General features: G+C 43.7%; 1 protein-coding gene across 5 annotated transcripts in view; it reads left to right on the forward strand.

Moving 5' to 3' along the window:
- LOC129815255 (roundabout homolog 2-like) overlaps positions 1-19,285 on the forward strand; it is a 237,940-nt gene that overhangs the window by 152,388 nt on the left and 66,267 nt on the right. For all 5 annotated transcript variants that reach the window (XM_055868890.1, XM_055868899.1, XM_055868907.1 and 2 more), the window contains exons 3-8: positions 1,837-1,994; positions 2,134-2,254; positions 2,403-2,541; positions 12,549-12,685; positions 14,160-14,284; positions 15,253-15,424. In XM_055868890.1, the coding sequence (XP_055724865.1) occupies positions 1,837-1,994; positions 2,134-2,254; positions 2,403-2,541; positions 12,549-12,685; positions 14,160-14,284; positions 15,253-15,424 (852 nt within the window). The remainder of the gene's footprint in view (positions 1-1,836; positions 1,995-2,133; positions 2,255-2,402; positions 2,542-12,548; positions 12,686-14,159; positions 14,285-15,252; positions 15,425-19,285) is intronic.

Raw genomic sequence — 19,285 nt, forward strand, 5'->3', positions numbered from 1 at the left:
TGCCATGTTAGCTAGCTGGCAATAGTTATCCAACACTTGAACTCTTTCAAGTCAAGGTTTGCTTTTGGTTTTATAAATGTATTGCCACTGGGGCCCGATATTACAACTGCTAAACTGCTTTCTGACTGTACACTGAACTGCATGATTATATCGGGTTTACTAATGCGTTAGTTTTAGTATGTTGACTATGAGGTGAAAACGATGTAGGCTGTGTGTAGTGGTTAGCAGTTATAATTTGAAGGTTTAGCTTGGCAAGTTTTTTTTGCCTGGTCACAGATAGGTGATGTGTTGTGCACTGAAGTCCACAAGTGAAGGGGAAAGGTGAGAGGAGGAGAGTTCATAGTTGCAAGAAGGAATTATATTTACAATGATATGAAATGTGAACTGTGTTTGCGTGTGATCAGGGGTGTACCTGATACCTGAATTTGTCCAATAGAAACTCTAATTTGCAATTGTTGGACTACAGATTTCAGCCTAGATCAGCTAGATGCAGACAAGAGTGTGCAAGGCAGTATTGAATGTGTCACTGTCTGTCACTTTGTTTACTAAAAATTCACTTAGCAACCTCATGATGGGTAAAGGGAAATTAGAGTATGATGTAGTAACCTAAACCTATCAATGTTACATTGAGCTGGGTGAATAGAATATGAATAGCAGTCATCCAATATGCTGTACTATAAATAAGGCCATGCTCATTAAAAAAATGATCATCCTCCCTCATCTTAAACAGCACCGACTGCCACTGATTGAAGCCCATTTCAGAATCATTCTATATCCTGACAGGATAAATGCAGACAGCCAACTCTGAACGGCTGTTTGGAATAATTGAGTGATACCCAATCAGACAGCGGTAGACAGCGGTGGGCCCCTATTTCTGAAATAATTACACCCTGACAACACACTATGCACGGCTTCTACTGCAGGGAGGGGCCTTGACTTTCAATGTCTTCAAATCAGAACACACACCAGCGTGATTGGCCATGAACAGAGGGCATCTGTGAGGGCATCTCATTGTGTTGGGTTGCTACCCTCTCAGAGGTGTGCATTATTGCATCTAAATTCACTTATTGCTGATCAAAATGTGTGCTCTCCCACCATTGTGAGTTTTCTTTTTGTCATCACTGTTGGGAAACAAATACAGCTGGAATGTGGGCATATGTGGCTTATACAGCTTGTGAGTTGTGTTGTATCCACTTTCCATATGGAATATCTCGCTCAACGCTTTTTGGAGGTGCCATGTTTGATGTGGCACAGCAGGAGTGACTGGGGTGAGAGGAAGAGGAGGAAGAAGGGCTTGTCTGAGTGAGGAGAGGAGAGATGTGTGACAGTGACAGAACCATAGAGATCCTATTAAATTGCTAAGTAAGTAAGTAAAAAATACAAAAAATAAATATAATTCCTAATTCTATGGGCAGAACCCACTCAGCCATATAGCTCTATAGACCTGGCTAGGCCTGTGTGACTGAGACACCCATGAGCTCGTCTTCCACAGCTGACTGTGATTGACAGTGCAGCCTCTGGGCTCTGGCAGAGTTCCTGTTTGACTAGAGATCTGCTCTGGGCTCTGGCTCTCCTCCAGTTATTCGCACCACAATATACTCTATCTGCCGTACCTGGACTCTATTACTGACAGACAGAATGGATCTAATTTCTACACCGTACTGTATTTACTTGTCATTTTACAGTGTGCAGTCCATGGATTTGTTTGGTTTATCCTCAAAGTAGAAGAACTGTGGATTATGTCCACAAATGTTGTGGGATGAACCAACTAAAAACCTTGCTTAGAAAGACCCTTACCCCCCCCCCCCCCCCCCTCTCTCTCTCTATTTCTCCCAGTGTTGCGTGATGACTTCAGACAGAACCCCCAGGACTTGGTGGTGGCAGTGGAGGAACCTGCCACCCTGGAGTGCCAGCCTCCTCGTGGGCACCCTGAACCTACCACCTTCTGGAGGAAAGACAAGGCCCGTCTGGACCTCAAAGATGACAGGATCACTGTGAGTACTACGTCCCGAGGACCCGGTCCATTGTGTCTGCTCTCATTATGGATAGCTAAAATATACAGATTAAATGACCCCCCATCCCAGATTGTCTGATGTAGACTTTGTTGAGCCATCTCTGTTGTCTGACTGTCAGATTCGTGGAGGGAAGTTGACCATCTCCAAAACCAGGAAGAGTGATGCAGGGATGTACGTGTGTGTGGCCACCAACATGGTGGGGGAGAGAGACAGTGAGACGGCTCAGCTCTCTGTGTTCGGTAAGGACAGATACTGGACAGACACTTCTCTCTGTGCTTACCTGTAATGGCTGCAGTGGCTACATGCTATATGTTTATGTTTTAAAACCTTGCTTAGAAAGCTTATAGACTACTGTCTTGTCTGTCTATGTGTTTCGTGGTTTTCCAGAGAGACCCACTTTTGTGCGTCGGCCGGTGAACCAGGTGGTCCTGGTGGAGGAGAGTGTGGAGCTCAGGTGTCAGGTGCAGGGAGACCCACCTCCCTCTCTACGCTGGAGAAAGGATAATGTGGATATACCCCGCGGCAGGTGAGGAGAGAAAGTGTGTGTGTGCATATGTTTGTGCATGTGCGTATGCAGAACATCCCTGGTCATCCCTACTGCCTCTGATCTGGCAGACTCACTAAACATAAATGCTTAGTTTGTAAATGATGTCTGAGTGTTGGATTGAGCCCCTGGCTATCCATAAATAAATAAATAAAAACTGGAAAATGTGGCCGTCTGCCTTGCTCAATATAAGGAATTTGAAATTATTTCTACTTGTACTTTTACTTTTGATACTTATGTATATTTTAGCAATTACATGTACTTTTGATACTTAAGGATATTTAAAACCAAATACTTTTAGACTTTTACTCAAGTAGTATTTTACTGGGTGACTTTCACTTTTACTTGAGTCATTTTCTATGAAGGTATCTTTACTTTGACTCAAGTATGAACATTGGGTTCTTTTTCCACCCCTGTGCGTATGTGTGCGTGTACAGGCTTGTGAGTGTGTGTGTGCCTATGTGCCCTAAGTGGCTGTGTGTGCGTTCTTGTCTTTTATGATTCCTGTTGTGGCCATGGTTGAAACGTGTTGATATATGGATTGTGAGGCAGGACTAATGAGTCCCAGGCTGAAGCTGGAGCAGGTAAACACCTGACATGTTACTACAGCGTTGCTTTGATCACGGCGCCTAACATTGTTTTTCAAAGCCCACGGAGTCCTGTTCTTAAGCCCAGATTAAATGTAATATGCTACTTAACATACGCATGCTACCCTGAGGTACAGATTAGATTTGGTATGTCTTCATGCTCTTGTGTATGTTGTCTGTGAGTGTGAGTGCATTAGTATAGCATATATTGCCATTTACCTGTGCATGACTGTATGTACAATATATACACCACAACCAAAAAGATGTGGACACCTGCTTGTCGAACTTCTCTTTCCAAAATCATGGGCATTAACATGGACTTGGTCCTCCCTTTTCTGCTATAACAGACTCCACTCTTCTGGGAAGGTTTTCCATTAGATGTTGGAACATTGTTGAGGGGACTTGGTTTCATTCAGCCACAAGAGTGAGGTTGGGCACTGATGTTGGACGATTATTATTGCCTGGCCCGCAGTTGGCATTCAAATTCATCCCAAAGGTGTTCGGGGGTGAGGTCAGGGATCTGTGCAGGCCAGTCAAGTTCTTACACACTACTCTTGACAAAAATTTCTGTATGGACCTCGCTTTGTGCAAGGGGGCATTGTCATTCTGAAACAGGAAAGGGTCTTCCCCAAACTGTTGCTACAAAGTTGAAAGCACAGGATCGTCTAGAATGTAATTGTATGCAGTAGCGTTAATTTTTCCCCTCAATGGAACTAAGAGGCCTAGCCATAACCATGAAAAACAGCCCCAGACCATTACTACTCCTCCACCAAACTTTGACAGTTGGCACTATGCATTCAGACAGGTAGCGTTCTCCTGGCATCCGACAAACCCAGATTCGCACATCGGACTGCCAGATGGTGAAGCGTGATTCATCACTCCAGAAAACGTCTTTCCACTGCTCCAGATTTCAATGGCGGCGAACTTTACACCACTCCAGACGATGCTTGGCATTGCGCATGGTGATCTTAGGCTTGTGTGCGGCTGCTCGGCCATGGAAATCCATTTCATGAAGCTCCCGGCGATCAGTTCTTGTGCTGACGTTGCTTCCAGAGGCAGTTTGGAACTCGGTAGTGAGTATGGGAACCGAAGACAGACAATCTTTACGCTGTAAGTGCTTCAGCACTCGGCGGTCCCGTTCTGTGAGCTTGTGTGTCCTACCACTTTGCGTCTGAGCTGTTGTTGCTCCTAGACAATTCCACTTCACACTAACAGCACTTACAGTTGACCGGAGCAAGCCTAGCAGGGCAGAAATTTGATGAAGTGACTTAGTGGAAAGGTAGCATCCTATGACGGTACTACAGTCGTGGCCAAAAGTTTTGAGAATGTCACAAATATACATTTTCACAAAGTCTGCTGCCTCAGTTTGTATGATGGCAATTTGCATATACTCCAGAATGTTATGAAGAGTGATCAGATGAATTGCAATTAATTAAGTCCATCTTTGCCATGCAAATGTACTGAATCCCCCAAAAAACATTTCCACCGCATTTCAGCCCTGCAACAAAAGGACCAGCTGACACCATGTCAGTGATTCTCTCGTTAACACAGGTGTGAGTGTTTACGAGGCCAAGGCTGGAGATCACTCTGTCATGCTGATTGAGTTTGAATAACAGACTGGAAGCTTCAAAAGGAGGGTGGTGCTTGGAATCACTGTTCTTCCTCTGTCAACCTTGGTTACCTGCAAGGAAAGAAGTGCCGTCATTATTGCTTTAGACAAAAAAGGCTTCACATGCAAGGATATTGCTGCCAGTAAGATTGCACCTAAATCAACCATTTATCAGATCATCAAGAACTTCAAGGAGAGCGGTTCAATTATTATGAAGAAGGCTTCAGAGCGCCCAAGAAAGTCCAGCAAGCACCAGGACCTTCTCCTAAAGTTGATTCAGCTGCGGGATCGGGGCACCACCAGTACAGAGCTTGCTCAGGAATGGCAGCAGGCAGGTGTGAGTGCATCTGCACGCACAGTGAGGCGAAGACGTTTGGAGGATGGCCTGGTGTCAAGAAGGGCAGTAAAGAAGCCACTTCTCTCCAGGAAAAACATCAGGGAGAGACTGATAATCTGCAACAGGTACAGAGATTGAACTGCTGAGGAATGGTGTATAGTCATTTTCTCTGATGAATCACCTTTCCGATTGTTTGGGGCATCCGGAAAAAGGCTTGTCCTGAGAAGACAAGGTGAGCGCTACCATCAGTCCTGTGTCATGCCAAAAGTAAATCATCCTGAGACCATTCATGTGTGGGGTTGCTTCTCAGCCAAGGGAGTGGGCTCACTCACAATTTTTCCTGAGAACACAGCCATGAATAAAGAATGGTACCAACACATCCTCCGAGAGCAACGTCTCCCAACCATCCAGGAACAGTTTGGTGACGAACAATGCCTTTCCAGCATGATGTAGCAACTTGCCATAAGGCAAAAGTGATAACTAAGTGGCTCAGGGAACAAAACATCGATATTTTGGGTCCATGGCCAGGAAACTCCCCAGACCTTAATCTCATTGTGAATTTGTAGTCAATCCTCAAGAGACGGGTAGACAAACAAAAACCCACAAATTCTGACAAACTCCAAGCATTGATTATGCAAGAATGGGCTGTCATCAGTCAAGACGTGGCCCAGAAGTTAATTGACAGCATGCCAGGGTGGATTGCAGAGGTCTTGAAAAAGAATGGTCAATACTGCAAATATTGACTCTTTGCATCAACTTCATGTAATTGTCAATAAAAGCCTTTGACACTTATGGAATGCTTGTAATTATAATTCAGTATTCCATAGTAACATCTGACAAAAATATCTAAAGACAATGAAGCAGCAAACAAGGTGAAAATGTATATTTGTGTCATTCTCAAAACTTTTGGCCACGACTGTACATTGAAAGTCACTGAGCTCTTCAGTAAGCCCATTCTACTGCCAATGTTTGTGTATGCATGGTTGTGTGGTCAATTGTATACACCTGTCAGCAACATTGTGGCTGAAATAGCCGAATGAAATAGCCAAATCCACTAATTTGAGGGGGGGTCCACATACTTTTGTATACATAGTGTATGATGCACGCAATTCAATTTCTTTACTCTACTTCCTCCTTTTTGTCTGTGTTTCTGTATGTATATTTTAGTATTCAAGCTCTTGATTTTCGATGATATACAGTGCATTCGGAAATGACCATAATGACCAAGTTTTTACAGTTATTAAAAATTATAAACAGAAATACCTGATTCACATAAGTATTCAGCCCCCTTGCTATGAGACACGAAATTGAGTGCAGGTGCGTCCTGTTTCCATTGATCATCCTTGAGACGTTTCTACAACTTGCTTAGAGTCCACATGTGGTACATTCAATTGACTGGACAGGATTTGGAAAGGCACACACCTCTCTATACAAGGTCCCACAGTTGACAGTGCATGTCAGAGCAAAAACCAAGCCATAAGGTCGAAGGAATTGTCTGTAGAGCTCTGAGACAGGGTTGTGTCGAGGCACAGATCTGGGGAAGGGTACCAAAACATTTCTGGAGCGTTGAAGGTCCCCAAGAACACAGTGGTCTCCCTTATTCTTGAATGGAAGAAGTTTGAGCTGGCCGGGAGCTGGCCACCCGGCTAACTTTGAAAATGAAGGAGACAGGCCTTGGTCAGGGAGTCAACCAAGAACCCGATGGTCACTCTGACAGAGGTCAAGAGTTCCTATGTGGAGAATGGAGAACCTTCCTGAAGGACAACCATCCCTGCAGCACTCCACCAATCAGGCCTTTATGTTGGAGTGGCCAGACAGAAGCCACTCCTCAGTAAACAGGCACATGACAGCCCGCTTGCAGTATGCCGAAAGGCACCTAAAGGACTCTCAGACTATGAGAAACAAGCTTCTCTGGTCTGATGAAACCAAGATTGAACTCTTTGGCCTCAATGCCAAGTGTCACATCAGGAGGAAACCTGGAACCATCCCTACGGTGAAGCATGGTCCTGGAAGCATCAGGCTGTGGGGATGCTTTTCAGCGGCAGTGACTGGGAGACTAGTTAGGATAGAGGAAAAGATGAACGGAGCAAAGTAAAGAGAGATCATTGATGAAAATCTGCTCCAGAGTGCTCAGGACCTCAGACTGGGGCGAATATTCACCTTCCAACAGGACAACGACCCTAAGCACACAGCCAAGACCATGCAGGAGTGACAACTTTATGAATTTCCTTGAGTGGCCCAGCCAGAGCCTGGACTCAAACCCGATCTAACATCTCTGGAGAGACCTGAAAATAGCTGTGCAGCAACGCTCAGCTTCTAACCTGACAGAGCTTGAGAGGATCCGCAAAGACGATTGGGAGAAACTCCCCAAATATAGGTGTGCCGAGCTTGTAGAATCATACCCAAGAGGACTAAAGGCTGTAATCGCTGCCAAAGGTGCTTCAACAAAGTACTGAGTGAAGTGTCTGAATACTTATGTAAATGTGACATTGCATTTTTTACAAACATTTTTTACTTTTTCATTATGGGGTGTTGTGTGTAGATTGTTAAGGGGAAAAAACAATTTAATCCATTTTAGAATAAGGCTGTAACGTAACAAAATGTGTTAAAAGTCAAGGGGTTTGAATTCTTTCCGAATGCACTTCAGAAAGTATTCACATCACTTGACTTATTAAATAAATAATGTTACAGCCTGAATTCGAAACCCCATAATGTCAAAGTGGAATAATGTTTTTAGACATTTTTACAAGTTCATTAAAAATGAAAAGCTGAAATGTCTTGAGTCTGTAAGTATTCAATTCCTTTGTTATGGCAAGCCAAAATAAGATCAGGAGTAAAAAATGTGCTTAACAAGTCAATTAATACGTTTCATGGACTCACAGTCGAGCAATGAATTTCAAACAGAGATTCAACCACAAAGACCAGGGAGGTTTTCCAATGCCTCGCAAAAAAGGGGACCTATTGGAGGAAAGGTTAAAAAAAGCAAACATTGAATATCCCTGTGAGCAGCGTGAACATATGAATTACTCTTTGGATGGTGTATCAATACACCCAGTCACTAGAATTATACAGGCGTCCTTGCTAACTCAATTGCTTGATTGGAAGGATACCTCTCAGGGATTTCAAAATGATTCCAATGGTGGTTGTAAAACAGTTACAGAGTTTAATGGCTGTGATAGTAGAAAACTAAGGATGGATTAACAGCGTTGTAGTTACTCCACAAAACTAACCTAAATGACAGAGTGAAAATAAGGAAGACTTTACAGAATAAAAATATTCCAAAACATGCATCCTTTTTACAATAAGGCACTAAAGTAAATCTGCCACAAATGTGGCAAATAAATGAACTTTATGTCCTGAATACAAAGCATTATGTTTGGGTCAAATCCAACACAACATATCACTGAGTACCATTCTTCACATTTTCAAGCATACTGTAGTGGTGGCTGCATCATGTTATGGGTATGCTTGTAATTGTTAAGGACTGGTGAGTTTTTCAGGATAAAAATTAACGGAATGGAGCTAACCTTTCTGAACCACCCATCCCGGATCCGGGATAATTGTCATCAGCAACGCTGAATAGCATAGCGTAGCATAGCGCCACAGGTAAATAATATTACCAGAAAATATTCATATTCATGAAATCACAAGTGCAATATTGCAAAACACAGCTTAGCCTTTTGTTAATCCATCTGTCGTCTGTGTAAGTTTATCGATCGCTCAACAAAACAATAATTACACTTAGCATCAGGTAACTTGGTCACGAAAATCAGAAAAGCAATCAAATTAATCGTTTACCTTTGATGATCTTCGGATGTTTTTACTCACGAGACTCCCAGTTAGACAACAAATGTTCCTTTTGTTCCATAAAGATATTTTTATATCCAAATACCTCCGTTAGTTTGGTGCGTAATGCCCAGGAATCCACCGGAAAGAGCGGTCACGACAACGCAGACAAAAATTCCAAATTATATACATAATGTCCACAGAAACATGTCAAACGTTTTTTATAATCCATCCTCAGGGTGTTTTTCAAATATCTATTCGATAATATATCAACCGGGACAGTTGGCTTTTCACTAGGACCGGTAGTAACAATGGCTGCCTTTCTCTTTTGCGCACAACTCACTCTGAGAGCCCCCACCTATCCACTTACGCAATGTGGTCGTTCACGCTCATTCTTCAAAATAAAAGCCTGAAACTATGTCTAAAGGCTGTTGACACCTTAGGGAAGCCACAGAAAAAGGAGTCTGGTTGATATCCCTTTAAATGGGCAATAGGGATGCATAGTAACAGAGAGGTTTCAAAAACAGGGGCACTTCCTGATTGGATTTTCCTCAGGTTTTAGCCTGCAATATCAGTTCTGTTTAACTCACAGACAAAATTTTGACAGTTTTGGAAACTTCAGAGTGTTTTCCATCGTAAGAAATAGGCAGTTTTAAATGGGTACGTTTTTTTAGCAAAAAACGAAAATACTGCCCCCTAACCTTAAGAAGTTCTAAGCACAGGTTACATCCTAGATGAAAACCTGATGAAAACCTGGTTCAGTGTGCTTTCCACCAGACACTGGTAGATTAATTCACCTTTCAGCAGAACAATAACCTGAAACACAAGGCCTATTGCACACTGGAGTTGCTTACCAAGACAACATTGAATGTTCCTGAGGAGCCTAGTTACAGTTTTGACTTAAATCAACTTGAAAACCTATGGCAAGACTTAAAAATGGCTGTCTAGTAATGATCAACAACCCAAATTGACAGAGCTTGAATCATTTAAAAAAGAATAATGGGCAAATATTGTACTATCTAGGAGTGTAAAGCTCTTAGTGACTCACAGTAATCACTGCCAAAGGTGATGTATTGACTCAGGATTGTGAATACTTATGTAAATTAGATATTTCTATAACACATCAAAATGTAGAATACATCAAGGGGTATGAATTATTTCTGAAGGCATTCTACCCGTTCTAGCTAGACTCATAGAAATAGTCATTTTATTTATATAACTACTCTACACAAGACCTAAGCTCTAGCAATACCATATATTTAGGCCACTATTATGTATCATTATCTAATTGAAGTGCAATCAGGACAACTGTCCAGAGCAATAATCCATTTACACAACTGGCTTTGGACATGCAGGGTAGTCTGAGGTTAGAGTCCTTAGCCTGGTGTCACAGCAGGAGGACTACGCTGCCAATGGAGTCAATATGTGGTTAGGTCCACAGCATAAAACAACATTTACCATAACTCTTTGTCCCTCCCAGCAGCCGGCTTTACTCTGTTGGCCTGGCTTGTTTCACAGTAACTGAAAACCCTTTCACAGTTCGCCAATGTCAAATTCCATATAACGTCTTTGACCCTATTGGGATCTGTATGAGAGGAAATATATGTTTCAGTCCATGATATAATTGAAGTGTGTATTTCTAAAGGAAGTGCCCTGAAGTAGTAGTGGTGTGGGAGAGAATTAAGATAGTGTTGGCTTCAGTCTGTGTGTTCAGCATGACCATGTGTCCGAGACGGGAAGTGGCCGTGAGGAACATTCTCTCAGACTGGGGTAGAATTGAGTAGTGTCTGTCTGGCTGTACTTCCGTCTGGTTGTCTCTCTGTCTACTCCCTGCTCACTCCTTTCTCCATCCTTCCCCCTGATTCCAGAAACATGCCCTACTTTCAGACCTGCCATTCTCTCTTTCTCTTTCTCTCTCTCCTTCCTTCCTTCCCGCCCTCTCTTTCCCCATCCCTCCCAGACCAGCCCTCCAGGGATGTGTGTATGTGGGTCAGAGACGTGACGTGACTGGAGTCTTCACAAGTTTCAGACAGATATACCAACTGTCCGAACGGACAGAAAGCTCTATCGATATTCTCCCCCTCACTTTTCTCACCTCTTGTATCTGTGGCCCCACCCCACTCATTCTGTTTCAGTGCTCTGCTCGTCTCACATGTCCAGACGTTATGGAAGACTGGACAGAATACCGTCTGCTGGTCTGTCTGCTTCAGAGACCAGAGGAGGCCCCTTAGAGGGGAGAGTCCAGCTCCATAATGTTCCATGCTCTGTAGCCATGTCAAACCCTCTGCCCTTGAGTGATGGACTGTTAGACCTGCTTTGTTAGGACTGGTGTTTCTCTGAGTGATGGACTGTTAGTCCTGCTTTGTTAGGACTGGTGTTTCTCTGAGTGATGGACTGTTAGTCCTGCTCTGTTAGGACAGGTGTTTCTCTGAGTGATGGACTGTTAGTCCTGCTCTGTTAGGACAGGTGTTTCTCTGAGTGATGGACTGTTAGTCCTGCTCTGTTAGGACAGGTGTTTCTCTGAGTGATAAACTGTTAGCCCTGCTCTGTTAGAACTGGTGTTTCTCTGTGTGATGGACTGTTAGTCCTGCTCTGTTAGGACTGGTGTTTCTCTGAGTGATGGACTGTTAGACCTGCTCTGTTAGGACAGGTGTTTCTCTGAGTGATGGACTGTTAGACCTGCTCTGTTAGGACTGGTGTTTCTCTGAGTGATGGACTGTTAGTCCTGTTCTGTTAGGATAGGTGTTTCTCTGAGTGACAAACTGTTAGTCCTGCTCTGTTAGGACTGGTGTTTCTCTGTGTGATGGACTGTTAGTCCTGCTCTGTTAGGACTGGTGTTTCTCTAAGTGATGAACTGTTAGCCATGCTCTGTTAGGACTGGTGTTTCTCTAAGTGATGAACTGTTAGCCCTGCTCTGGCTGCCTTAATCGACTTCCGCCTCATCGGCTCCCGGGGAGCAGTTGTTGTGGGGGTAAACTGCCTTGCTTAAGGGCAGAAGGGAAGATTTTTCCACCTTGCCGGCTCTGGGATTAGACAGCCTTTCTCTTTCTTTCTTTCTTTCTTTCTTTCTTTCTTTCTTTCTTTCTTTCTTTCTTTCACTCACTCACTCACTCACTCACTCACTCACTCACTCACTCACTCACTCACTCACTCATACACACATACACACATAGCACACCCACTCACACACACCCCACAGTGGGTGCCTCTTCTTCATAAATATTGAAATAGAGGAACAGTCAGGGTTCCAGCTGAAAGCACCTTTCATTTTACCTTGCCTTTCAGCCCTGCACAATTGACCCCCCCCCTTCTCCTCCTCCTCCTCCTCTGTAGCAGAATGTAGTCTCTCTGCAGTGGGGAGTTTTAAAGTGTCTCAGAAAACCTTGCTTTATTTTTCAAAACAACCTTATCTCCACAGCCTATTATTTTATGTAAGCTTTACTCTAAAATGTCCCAGAGGTGGACTGCTTTTCTTACTGAATTGTACATAAGCATACGGCTACATTTTTAAGTGTAATTGTTATTTATACAGAACATAGCCCCTTTTTCCAACCGTATCATATCAGCCGTTTAGTAAAACAGCCATGGCATGCAAGCCAGCAGAGGTGTGAGACTGACTACTGCAAGCTTGACTTGTTTAATGTCAACGTCTCCTCTCCTCCTTCCTCAGATATGACATCCGTTATGAGAAGGAGGATTTCCTCCTGAGGATCAAGAAGGCATCAGCTGGCGACCAGGGCACCTTCACCTGTGTGGCTGAGAACCGTGTGGGCAAAGTGGAGGTCTCGGCTACCCTCACCATCAGGGGTGAGTATATGCTACTGTAGGAGACAGACAAACAACAGTCCTGTTCCTGGAGCTGTGGTAATAGTCCCAGCAGGGTGAGTCTGTGCGAGTGTTATTGCCCCCCTGATGTGAGCCTGGAGCTGGGCTCAGTCCCTCTCTCTCCCAGGGCCCAGACTGAATGATTACACCAGGACCTCCAGCCTCCACAGAAAGATGAGCAACTTAACCAGAACCAATTGTGCTACACACCCTGCATCCCTCTCTCCACTGGGATGCTAATATAACTGGTGCAGTGAGACTCTGGTGGGGTATTTTAAGGGTATTTGAGTTGAAGAGGGTAAGGGCAGGCGAAACTCAGCGTTCTGATTTTGCCTTTGTTTGTTTGTACATAAGCACACAGTGCGTCAGTGGTGATGCTATGATGTTTCCACATCTGTGAACATTGTATTACTATAAAACCCTTCCAACCCAAGATTATGCCAGGTTTATTTCCTTTACCTAAGCCCCATGCCATCACCTGCCATGGTGACTGAGCCCCACTCTCCTCATCCGTACCTGCTGGACTTTTGTACCCAACACCATATGTCATTCATTTCTGATTTTCATTTATTTTTCTTTCCCTCTCCTCTCCTCCTCTCCTCCTCTCCTCCTCTCCTCTTGGTCTTGTGTTTTGTCCTTACCCATCCACACCATTGTTCTTTCACCAGCTCGCCCTGTTGGTAAGTAAGACCTGATCCCATTGTGCATGTATTACTCTCTCTCTCTCTCTCTCTCTCTCTCTCTCTCTCTCTCTCTCTCTCTCTCTCTCTCTCTCTCTCTCTCTCTCTCTCTCTCTCTCTCTCTCTCTCTCTCTCTCTCTCTCTCTCTCTCTCTCTCTCTCTCTCTCTCTCTCTCTCTCTCTCTCTCTCTCTCTCTCTGTCACACAACAATACACACATGCACACACACACACACGCAAAGGCACATGCTTTAAAGGGCTCAGTAAATGTCCCTACACTAGCATACATACACACCCATAAACACAAAACACACATTCACACCTGATTATTTAACATACAGTACTAATACATGCACATTTAGTTCCTTAGTTTGAACCACCCAACCCTGCCCTCCTTTTAGTTGTGTGTTGTAAAGTTAGTTGAAAACCCTTTGTTTCTCCAACAGTATCAAGACATAGTAGTTGATATGCAGTAGTTCTGATGTAGAGACTAGAAGGGGAGAATGTTTGTTAAAGCAGTCGTGCTCATGAGTTGGTCACATTCATGCAGGTTTGCGGCCAACTGGATCTATGGCTTCTGTGGTCTGTTACCTGTAGTAATGGCTCTTAAGAGAGACTACTAGACAATCACCTGTTGCATGTTCCCTGCAGCCTGTAGCTTGTAGCTGAAACCTGTAGCGCTCTTTGCTTAGTTTGTGTACATGAACATAATTTTCTCTAAATGTGTTCCTGCTGTGCTGTGGTGACAGTTTCACATCTCTGACCTTTGACCTTCAGAGGCTCCCTTGTTTGTGGTGCGACCCCGGGACCAGATCGTGGCTGAAGGGCGCACAGCCACCTTCCCCTGTGAGACCAAGGGCAACCCCCAACCCACTGTGTTTTGGCAACGAGAGGGCAGCCAGGTAAGAAACACTTGTTTGAATAACGTGTGTTTAATGTCTGTGTGCTTTTATACATGAGAGTTCCCCTTAGTGTGTTGGCCTCCTCCAATGCACATAAACAAAAAAAAAATCTCCTTGTTTACCTAATTGAGACATGAAGGTTGGGTCCTGATTCGACAGTGGATAGAGCCGTGGAACGAGAGAGGGCACTCCGAATTCCCGAGCACGGTGACAGTTACATAATGAAGTGGTTATCAATCATCAGTCCACTCTGCAGGGCTCTGACCAGCAATTTATTTCACAAGAAATTACATTAATTTGCTGCATTAGTTGTTAGGCATAATGGGATCAGGCTAATGTCCTTCCCTTCCCCTCCGTTTGTCTGCTCTCATGTAGCGGAATGGGAAAAAAATCGAATTGAAGCGAAAGAGGTAGAGACTTCAAGGCTATGTGTGGGCGGCCGTGAGGACTCACTTAACTTCAAGACCCGTAGTGCAGGGCATCATCACTGGCAGGGCTGACTGGGTCTCACCCACAGTGTAAATTACCGACCACTCCGAGCAGATAGAGGACCACAAACCCTTACTACTGAATTACACACACATTTCTAGGACAAGTGAGTGAATATGAGGACTAAGGACATAACATCCTAGTCAGTAATGAACACACACTGAGAATGGAAATTGAGTAAAAGAGAGCAAGGTTTCAGATGATTGGTTTGACCTGTTGTTGCTTTTTAGTTAATGCAGCCTGATCTTGCCTTGCACATGTACGGTGATTGGGACTATACTGTTATATAACATTGTATTGCCAAGGTTGTCACTGACAGCAATTATGACTCATAACTGCACAGTACAGTTATGACTTACTATTTACTCATACTATCAACGGCAACATTTAGGCCTACATTGAATCTCGCCATGTTTTCTATGGAGCACAGGACAAAACACCATGCTGTTTTTCATAATGAATCTATGTTACCTCACCAGGATCTGCTGTTCCCCAGCCAGCCAGCGCAGGGAGACAGCCGTGTGTCAGTGGCAGTGAGTGGAGAGCTGACCATCTCCTCCGTACAGCGCTCTGATGCAGGCTACTACACCTGCCAGGCCCTCACTGTGGCCGGCAGCATCCTGGCCAAGGCTCAGCTAGAGGTGGCAGACGGTGAGAGCATATAGAGCATGCCATGCACAAACACACGCGCACACACACACACACACACACACACACACACACACACACACTGGTACATGTGGTCATATCAATGCGCACCTGCAGAGCTATCCTTGCCAACAGAATTGTGCGCCTTGCCTGAGAACAATGCACAACTAAGTGCAAGCACACACACTTGCTTGACCACATGCACTGAAGGTGCATTAAATGCATCAGAGGCTGACTGTTTAATGCTTGGCACTTGTCTTGGCTGAGATGTGCTGAAAGGTGTAAGAGCTAATCGGTCAAATGCCTTCATCCATTTCATTAGCACGTCACTGTGGGAAGTTGCACCAGAGAGAGGCCATGAAAGGCCTGCAAAGAGAGAAACTGTTCAAATGAAAACTCTCTCCCTGATGGAGAGTCACATGTACACCTCTCTCCTCCTCTCAAAGAGCATCATTATCTTAAGTGCTGAGCTAGTGCCAGTTAGGAGCTGTTTACGCCTCTCTCGCTCTCTCTTTCCCTCTCTCGCTCTCTATCTCTGTCTCCATCGCTCTCTCTCTTTCTCACTCATTTCCTGGATTCCTCTCAAACACATTATTGAATTAACATCTGCTAAAGGATTTTTTGGAAAGAGAACATACTTTGCCATGCGAGTTGGAAAATATGTAAATAGTGTTGCTGTATACAGTACAGGGGATTGAAGGAATGATCAAGTGGTTGAGTGTGAAAAATGCAACAAGAGCTCACGGTTTTACCAATTTCACTTCAGATTCAGACACAAATTTTGAAGATGCTCCAAAGGTCAAATTTTGAAGTGTTTTTGACGCCCTGGGTTGCTCCTAATGCTCAAATCAAGTAAATCAAATCAAATTGTATTTGTCACATCTGCCGAATACAACGGGTGTAGACTTAACAGTGAAATGCTTGCTTACGAGCCCAGTGATACAGAATTAAAAAATAATAGTAAAAATAAAAATAGTAAGACAAGAGGAATGAAATATACAAGAATGAAGCTATATACAGGGAGTACCAGTACCAGATCAATGTGCAGGGAGGGGAATGAGGTATTTGAGGTAGATATGTACATGAAGGCAGGGTAACGTGATTAGGCATCAGGATAGATAATAATAAGACTAAAATAAAGAACAGAGTAGCAACAGCATATGATGAGTATGTCAAATCAAATCAAATTGTATTTGTCACATGCGCTGAATACAACAAGATTAGACCTTACTTTGAAATGCTTACTTACAAGCCCTTAACCAACAATGCAGTTTTAAGAAAAACAAGAATTAAGAACAAATATTTACTAAATAAACTAAAGTAAAAAATGAAAGAGCAACAATAAAATAACAATAACGAGTTTATATACAGGGGGTACCGGTACTGAGTCAATGTGCGGGGGTACAGGTTAGTCGAGGTAATTGAGGTAATAAGTACATGTAGGTAGGGGTAAAGTGACTATGCATAGATAATAGATAATAAACAGCAAGTAGCAGCAGCATTAAAAAAAGGGGGGGAGGTCAATGCAAATAGTCCAGGTAGCCATTTAATTAGCTGTTTAGCAGTCTTATGGCTTGGAGGTAGAAGCTGTTCAGAAGCGTTTTGGACCTAGACTTGGCACTCCGGTACCGATTGCCATGTCGTAGCAGAGAGAACAGTCTATGACTAGGGTGGCTGGAGTCTTTGGACATTTTTAGGGCCTTCCTCTGACACCGCCTGGTATAGAAGTCCTGGATGGCAGGAAGCTTGGCCCCAGTGATGTACTGGGCCGTATGGGAGGCCGAGCAGTTGTCATACCAGATGGTGATGCAACCAGTCAGGAGGTTCTCGATGGTGCAGCTGTAGAACTTTTTGATGATCTGAGGACCCATGCCAAATCTTTTCAGTCTCCTGAGGGGGAATAGGTGTTGTCGTGCCCTCTTCACAACTATCTTGGTGTGTTTGGACCACGATAGTTTGTTGGTGATGTGGGCAGGAAGGAACTTGAAGCTCTCAACCTGCTCCAGTACAGCCCCGTCGATGAGAATGTGGGCGTGCTCTGCCCTCCTTTTCCTGTAGTCCACGATCATCTCCTTTGTCTTGATCACATTGTGGGAGAGGTTGTTGTGTGTTGTGTGTTTTTGTTGTGTCTGTATGCATTTGTGTGTTATGTGCGTATGTACAGTAGTGAATGTGTGTTGGTTTTGTGTGAGTGGGTCCGTATGGTATATGTGTGAGTGTGTATATAGTGTGTATATTTTGTCTTGTGAGTGTGCATAGAGTCAGTGCAAGACAGGGTCAGTGCAGAGGAACCATTAACTAACTATTTAGTAGTCTTACGTTTGCCTGATATAGAGGTGCTGGATTGCAGGGACCTCGGTACTGGGCTGTCCGTATCATCCTCTGTAGTGCTTTGCAGTCGAGGGTGGTGCATTTGCCATATCAAGCGGTGATGCAGCCAGTCAAGATGCTCTCGATGGTGCAGCTGTAGAACTTTTTGCTCAGCATAGTTCCGTTGTCCGTTGCTCCAAACTAGGGCTGTGTGGTCACAAAATTTCGTCACCCGGTGGTTGTCAAGCAAATAACTGTCAATCTCACGGTAATAAACACATTTAGCATCTCCTAGTTTCCACACATAGCCTACAAGCCACAGATGCAGACCTTTGGAACATCTACATTTTAAAAAGGCTAATAAATCCACGTAATATAGCCAACACATTCACAAGAAATCTATTATTTATTTTACACAGGTCTAAAGAAATATGATATAAAGAAAATGTAATTTATTTCAGAGGAGCAAATTAGCATACTCTCAGTTGTCCTTATGTTAGGTCCTAATCTGGCTCTGCCATGTGGCTGTGGGCTACACTAGTTCATTTAGCAGACAAGATTTGGTTAGAATTATGGGGCATTATTTTATATTGTTTTATAGTCTGAAGAATACAATTGAATTAAGCTGAATGAAATTGTCAGAGTCGTTTGTATAGGTGGCAGGGAAGTCAGGCGCAGGAGAGTCAAACGTAGTGTAAAATGGAGTCTTTTAATGACAGTCAAAATACCCGCTCCATAACACTAAATAATAAACAAACAAAACAAATATGGGTACGAAGACCCGTCGCGCACCTATACACATAAAAACAATCCTAACAAGAAACAATCTCTGACAAACACATGAGGGGAAACAGAGGGTTAAATACACAAGAGGATAATGGATGGGATTGAAAACAGGTGTGTGAGAAGACAAGAGAAAACCAATGGAAATTGAAAAATGGATCGATGATGGCTAGAATACCGGTGACGTCGACCGCCGAACACCGCCCGAACAAGGAGAGGCAACGACTTCTACCGAAGTCGTGACAGAAATAGAAAGGATATTTTCTCCAAACTGTTTGAGGGAGTGCGTGCATGTGTCTATTGCATGCGTGTTGAGCGGTAGCAAAGAAATAGGTACTCCTATATGTTTAATTTATAGTTATTAATGTAACTTTAGGCTGAATGACACAACTCTAATGATGATTTGAAAAAAGTCGCTTGAAAGGCATGAGCTCTGCTTTGTTTTTTGCGCAGGCTGTACACACTTCATCAGTCTCTCATTCACAAGTTGACAAGCACTTGATAATGCCTCTAATTTCACGACGGCATCCCCTTTGTGTGGCCATAATGCACCCTAAAAAAAGTAAATGACTTTTGCGGCCAGTTGTTGCCTTCTCCCTGAGTGCTAAGTGCCCCGAATCACTTCTCACTCACATGGCTCTCCATCACGTGATCGGTTCTTTCTCACAGGCTACAAGTCAAGACAGACACATCGGGGACGCAACTGCGTGCGTGCTTATCCAATTCCGAGGCGCATATTGAAGATATTGGAAGAACTGTCCACATTTACTT

This window comes from Salvelinus fontinalis, chromosome 2, assembly GCF_029448725.1.
Source record: "Salvelinus fontinalis isolate EN_2023a chromosome 2, ASM2944872v1, whole genome shotgun sequence".
NCBI lineage: Eukaryota > Metazoa > Chordata > Actinopteri > Salmoniformes > Salmonidae > Salvelinus > Salvelinus fontinalis.